General features: G+C 44.4%; 1 protein-coding gene across 1 annotated transcript in view; it reads right to left on the reverse strand.

Annotated features, from left to right (window-relative positions):
* The window catches only part of LOC146861339 (oligoribonuclease, mitochondrial-like), a 175,053-nt gene extending 168,580 nt beyond the window's left edge, over positions 1 to 6,473 (reverse strand). Inside the window, exon 1 of the mRNA XM_085645624.1 lies at positions 6,244 to 6,473. Within this exon, the coding sequence (XP_085501750.1) occupies positions 6,244 to 6,396 (153 nt within the window). The 5' untranslated portion in view covers positions 6,397 to 6,473. The remainder of the gene's footprint in view (positions 1 to 6,243) is intronic.
* Positions 6,474 to 6,853: the final 380 nt, after the last annotated feature.

Consider the following 6,853-nt stretch of genomic DNA (forward strand, 5'->3'; position numbering starts at 1 on the left):
AAGGGTTTAGTGATAGGTAGCACTTAGGGGCATTAGGAGTTTAAGGAAGGGTGGAGTTAAAGGGTAGAAAGTGTTTTTAGGGGTGATGAAAGAGTGGTGTAAAGTAGAATGGGGCTTTCACGATTCAGGGAAGGATAGCAATAAAAGGGTAGTAAGGTGCTTTTAGAGTTTAGAGAAGGGTAGAGATAAAGGGTAGTACGTTTTTAGGCTTTATTGAAGAGTAGCGTTAAGGGGTTGTATAGGGTTTTTAGAGTTCAGCATGGCTACAGAGTAAGCAAAAAAGGCACCATGACACACGTCTGCCTGGTACTGCAGACGCACACAACATGCATGAGCGAGTCTACAAAATCTGGTTCAGTAAATAAAATAAGAAACATTTAAGTAGCACAAAAGCCTTCTTTTCGTTTTTTGAGACACAGGTAGAGGAAAGTAACAAGTAGGAAAGAGAGCAAGATGGAGGGCATGGGTGATGGAAGAAATACAGTGAGTGTGGAGAATCAACACAGGCAAAGCAGAGGAAAGTGGAGCATGGGAGGGGAAAGAAGTACATGGGCGAGAGAGAGAGTGCACATCTTGGAGCTGTTGGGGAAATCAAAAGAAGAGAAAGCAATGGAAGGGGAGTAAGCCAACATAGAAGGGAGGATGGGCAAGAGACAGCAACAAGGCGCGCAGAGCAGTACATGAGGAGGACAGCTGGAAAAATCACTCAGGTCTTGTGGAGTGCTTAACCCCTTCAGCGTGGCGCGGATTACCGTGCCGTGCTGAAGGTTCGTTGCGCGGGCGGGGCCGTGACGGAGCGGTTCCGTCATCCGCACAGCGCGACCGATGCGCATGACGGAACCGCTTCGTCATGCGCATCGAAAGGGTTAAACTAAAAGAAAAAAACATTGGGGCATATCACCAACAAACTGCGATAAACATCGCAGAGCAAACATAGCCGGCGTTCTACAAATTCACACTATCGCCGGAATTAATAGCCGAGATAACGCGTTATCATTAACGCTCATCTCCACGGCGATAAAAATTCCGGCGATAGCAGCGTAATGAGGGAACATCGCTGGTAATCCAGCGATGCAACTACAGCGCAAAGGGAAATCTTGTTAATAGGGAGATGTGGACTTAGCTATATTTATAATGGGAGGTGGATTCTAAGCCTAAGTCTGACATTTTGCAGACGTTAGCTGATGGCGATAACCGCGGTTAGCGCTGATTTTTATGTCGCTCTGGGTATCAGGGTCCAGCTTGATGATACCGTGATGTGCGGTTAGCGACTTTTCCAGGGTTGTTTTCAGAGGACCCGCCTAGGGAACGCCTACTTTGCATGTCATTAGAGATTATTATCGCTGACATGCAAAGCAGCAATGACACGGGCGCTATTGCCAGTAAGCCGTCGCTAACAGCTGTTAGCGACAGCTTGCTGATAGGGCAATAAAAATATCGCCACTTTAGCGGCAAAAAGTGCTGTTAAAGCGGCGATATTGCCCTTGATGATATGCCCCGTAGTACTTCAAAAGTGAGGAATGGAAGTACACAAGTAATACTTTCTTGCTGCATAAGAGACACAAAGATGGAGAGGAAGTAAAGCCTACTCAAGCCGACAAATAAAAAGTAAACAAAAGAAAGTGACAATGAGGTCAACCAATGGTAAGCAATGGGTAGGCTCTAAGCCCACTATAAATTGAAAATTTTACTTTTTGCCAACAGAAGCTTGTGCTGTTTGGTAAGTGAGACCTAAAAACTAAGAAGTAAAGATACTCCTGATGTACGTACCTAGATCTAATTGCTCTCGATGTAAAGGTTGACCAAGTAACGACTGACAGGACCCTGGGCAGGAATGTAGAGAGGAATAAGCAAAGAAGCTTTAAAAAAAAGCCTTGGCATGCATTTCTCTCAAGCTCAAAAACCTTTAAATTACAAATTAGGAAGAAAAAAAACACCATTCTCTCAAGGAGTGCATAATAAGGTTTCTCAAGTTGATAATGGAAAGTGAAGGGGGTAGCTGGGACTGCAATACAGCAATAAATTGTTCCTGACTACCGCCCGTTCTCATCTCATGTGCTGCTGACATGTCTGATGTGTGCCTAGAGGAACTCAGCAATTTATGAACCTCTTGATGGTTGGTTGGAAATAAGAAGTCTGATTCTGTGACAAAGGCTTCTGCTTTACAAATCAAAAGATCTCCCTGGCATCGAACAGGGACCCTGTGATAAACTGCTTTAAAAGATGAGATCAAAACCAAAGGGAATGATGGACGGAGTGTTGAACATTACAAGCACTCACCCCCAGTCAACTGATCTGGGTTTAATCCATCATCATTCTTTAGCTCACTCTGCCATCCCAGTTCAGACATGGCCATATGCAAATCAGTCTAACCCTGTGCCTCATGGGAACAGTCCAGCCCGAACTGCCAAGCCATGTCTTCCCTGGACCGGAATCAATCATCCTGGGACCAGTTTCTGGCTAATCAGCCATCATCAGCCAGGCTAGCTTGAATCCAGTGGCAAAGTGAGCAAGGGACCCACGTCTGGGTATACCCTGCCAACTTAGGGCGAACAAAGCAAAACCAAAGGGAATGATGGACTGAGTGTTGAACATTGCAAGCACTCACCCCCAGTCAACTGATCTGGGTTTAATCCATCATCATTCTTTAGCTCACTCCGCCTCCTGGCTGAGGAGAGGTGAAACCCCGAAACCGGTCCTTGGATGCTTGGCTCCAGTCCAAGGAGGACCTGGCCTGGCAGTTCGGGCTGGACTGTTCCCATGAGGCACAGGGTCAAGACTGATTTGCATATGGCTGGGTTCAAACTGGAATGGCATGGTGAGCAAAAAAACGCTGGATTTAGTCCCAGATATCTGTACTGGGGTGAACGTATGACATTGTTCTGCATTCTGTCCATCAACTGTTGATTTTGCATTTAAAAGATGAGATGACACCTCTACTCTCAAGGTGCTCAAATGTCTTGATTTTTATAACACTTCTTTTATGACTGACATCAAGGGGCAGCTCCGATGTCTCAGAAGGGTAGGGCAAACGCTCAAGCCAAGGATTCATGACATCTTTTATAAACAGATACTTCACAGAATAAGACATTGAAGCCTCTACACCATCATTTTCTTTATTGTTTGCTACTTTAAACCCTCTTATGTGTGACCAATAGGCTTTAGGTCAAGTTCCTGATTTAACACAATAGCTTAAATTGAGAAATAGCCCTGGCTCACAGAGCTTGACAAGGGAATGAGCACAGCTACATGGAAGTACACAGCTCTTGCCAAATTAAAAGCTGTAGTCAGATAAATCAATATCTGAGTGGATCCACAGTCCTGGCTCTGTAGTACTCCTGAAAGCTTTTTTTGATCACATCATGTCTGATGACTTTTACGCTGTCTAACCAGACCTAAAAAAAAGACTTGACTGTAATTGCACCAATTTTAGTATGAAGGTAGTACTTTACTCAAGAAAATGACTTTGCTTTATTTGTAGTAAATCCGTTAAACATTTTCCAAGAAATTAGATTTTTCAAAAAGTGTCACAAAATTGGCATGAAGCGGTTACATTTTAAAGATTTTGTGACTTAAATCGGGGAGTTTCATTAACCCAGGTTCACAGAGCTCAGCAAATCCCAAAAAATTCTCAAATCCCAATGGATGAGGGAGATTCTCCCATTGTTCTATTCATTCTGCAAAACCAAGATGGATTTGTAGAACAAAAGCCCTCCGACTGGATGGTAGAAACACCAAAGAATAACGAAAAATGTTCTGGTCGCCTTTACAGGATGCTGGAACTCGGTCAAAATATCCTAAAAAATATTTTGAATGTGCATCATATAAGAGTAAAAGGCGAGTCCACACTGACCAGGTACGCTGTACCAAGCACAGTCCTTGAGTTATGCGGATCCGGGTTTGTGGGTGCAAACCTGGAACATACTTCATGGTCCATGATGGCCTTTTAGCGGTGTCCACGAAACAAAAACTGCATCCAGCAAATGGACAATCATTAGTCCACAGACACGTGAAAACTGTGATAGGATCCAACAATCCAAACATATGCAGAACCTGGCCTAAGGCTGTGCTGGCAACACATTGAATGCAATAGGGGTTGTTACATCTTAAGGCCACGTGCATCGATGCTGGCAACCCGCGGAGGGCACTGCGGCCAACCTCCAAAGCACATGGCCAAAGGTTGAGCTTAGTGAGGGCTGTCCACTCGCGAAATGTTGATCGCACAGCCTAGTCAGAGGCCAATCCTAGTGGCTGACCTTTGCTGTGCACAGCCAAAGGACAAATGTTAAGGAGATCGCATGCCCACAGCTCACAAAAGGCAATGTTTCTAGGCCTGCACATTTGTGAGACAGGCTAACTTGACCTGGAGATTGCTTTGATTTCACTGAACTAATTAGACTAACACAGTGGAAATGAATGATTTCCACTGCGTTACTCTAGATGAGTCACCATACTGTGCCCATCAGGACTGATCGCCAACAGAGGGTTGGGCACTGAGTTTGGCCTGAGGGCAAGTTAGAGGTGCATCGCAAGTGGTGGCTGCCCACAGAAGGTTGGACACAGGGCCTGGTCGGAAGCAAAGCCCAACCCTCGCTGCGCATGGCTGAAGGACGTGCAGTGAGGGCTGACTGCACATTGAGAGCCGAACTCAGTGCCTGCCATGCACCCAGTACCCACTGAGCAAGTCATAAAGCTGGTTGCCCATGTGCATGGGACCTGGTCATAGATAAAGCACAACAGCCTACCACGGCTCAAGACCGACAAAGGCTTTTAACACAATTTAAAGGAAGGAGTGGCAAAGCTTGTGCGGTGGATATGTGGTTTGGATGTTGGTGGAGGCTTTTTGGTACACCTTAAAGAATGCACTTCACAGCACATCCAGCAGGTGAACATAAAGACACGTAGATACTAGGCAGATTACATACCAGGCTAGGCAAGAAACAGTGTAAATCCTTTGCTAAAAACAACAAAAAAACTTTAGGGCTACTCATTCTGAAAAGTGACAGCCTTGTTCGTAGTGTCACTCCCAACACACTAATTCATATGTAGGGGCACTGAGTTTGTTTTTTCACATGGGATATGCTACCATAGTTCTGTAGTATCACAGCTCTGACAATAATGTGACTCCTACTTAGGTCAATGGGGCTCATTTAATCGATCCTAGAAGACTACAATGAGATGTTAGTCTGCCACAATCAGGATGCCAGTAGATTATTCCATTAGGAACCTTACCCACTGAGTTTTCCTTTTGTTGGTTGCCAAGCTAATTAGCATACAAGGCATTTTAGAGGATTAAAGCCTCGCCGCAGATCTGTGTTATCTCTATAGAGTTCAGCTTTTGAATAGCGGTAGCACCCATGGGCAACATGCTTGCTAGAGTTGTGTTGCTTTTAGAATTATATAGAGGTAGTGCGTTTCAATCGTCATCAGATCACTAGCGTAGAAAGCAATATATGTAAACTGCTGGCCACATATCTCAATTTTGATTTGGCATGTGGCTGCGACACATTTGCATGGAACCAGTAGTGCAGGTGCATTCCATATGTTCGTTAATCTAAAATCAATTATACGAGTTCCATTGAGTTATTACTAAACACAAAGAAACCGTTGATTTTGCAATTATCTATAAACGTGTCATTAATATTCGATTTACACACACCCACCTGCACTGCAGATAACGGGTATGAGGAGATGTGTTATAGGCCTTCCCAAAATGAAAGCAGAATAAAGCTAGTTTTGGAAATGACTGCTGCATTTTATTGTTTTTTTTATATATTCGCTATTTTTTCCTTTTTATGTAGAAATCTGATGTTTTAAATAAAAAAAACGACACCACTTTAATATTTTTTGGCTCGTCATTCCGCTAGCTAACGTGTGAAGGGACACAACAGAGTTTAGGTACTTCCAAGCAAGCACTGGCTTTTCACCGAGTAGACAAATTATCCTGTAAAATTAACAGAAGGAGCTACTTCCCCATATTGATCAACATATATATTTCCACGCTCTTTCATGTGGTGCGACGTGAGCCTGGCACGCCAGCCAGGGTTGCTTTCGATTCTCAAGTGCTGCAAGAAACCCAGAACTCCACATCTCACACGAGTAAACTTTACTTCGAGACAAGACCCCCGCCATTCTTTATCGCCCCACCTACAGGGCGTTACACTACTAGGCATCAAACGTAGCCACTGAGAAATTTCGTTCATACTGAGACGCCACGGACAGTTCTCCGTTCCTTTCACTCACCTCCAGGTCTACCCAGACCATTCTGAGAGCCGCGCTGTCCCCAGCCATGGTGCAGTTCCTGTGCTGCGCCTTGAGCCGAAGAGACCGCTGCGCAGCCAAAAGGGGTGCGCTGAAAATACAGAAAGTTTCCCCAATATGCCGCAGGCCCCACATAAGCACGTAAAAGGGAACGGAGAACACGCACAGCGTACAAGTGCACCAGAGAAAGAGAAGAGGGACGGATCCAGCTACGAGAGACCGTACACGCAATAACTCAGGCATGAAAATAAAAGAGAGACAACAGCCCCACATTACACAGCTTCTCTCACAGAGTAGTTATTGAAGACAGATTTGATTCTATTTCTGATTATGCTTTCTCAATTTATTTACTGAATTCAGCAGCCAATTAAAAATAAACTACATAAGTAAAAAACATCACATCCCATGAGGCTTTGAACCGTGCCTCCTCATAAAAGCCAATGGCAATCACTCCAAGTAGACAAATCAGATAGACACTTCCGTGTCTTCCTCTTTCTTTGCTGCTCCGCAGTCAAGATAAGTGTCTCTCTTTTTTGTATACTTGGAATCTGAAACTCTTTGCTAACGAGTCTTGGTTGCTTATTGTTAATGA

The sequence above is a fragment of the Triturus cristatus genome, chromosome 3_1 (genome assembly GCF_964204655.1).
Source record: "Triturus cristatus chromosome 3_1, aTriCri1.1, whole genome shotgun sequence".
Classification (NCBI taxonomy): Eukaryota; Metazoa; Chordata; class Amphibia; order Caudata; family Salamandridae; genus Triturus; species Triturus cristatus.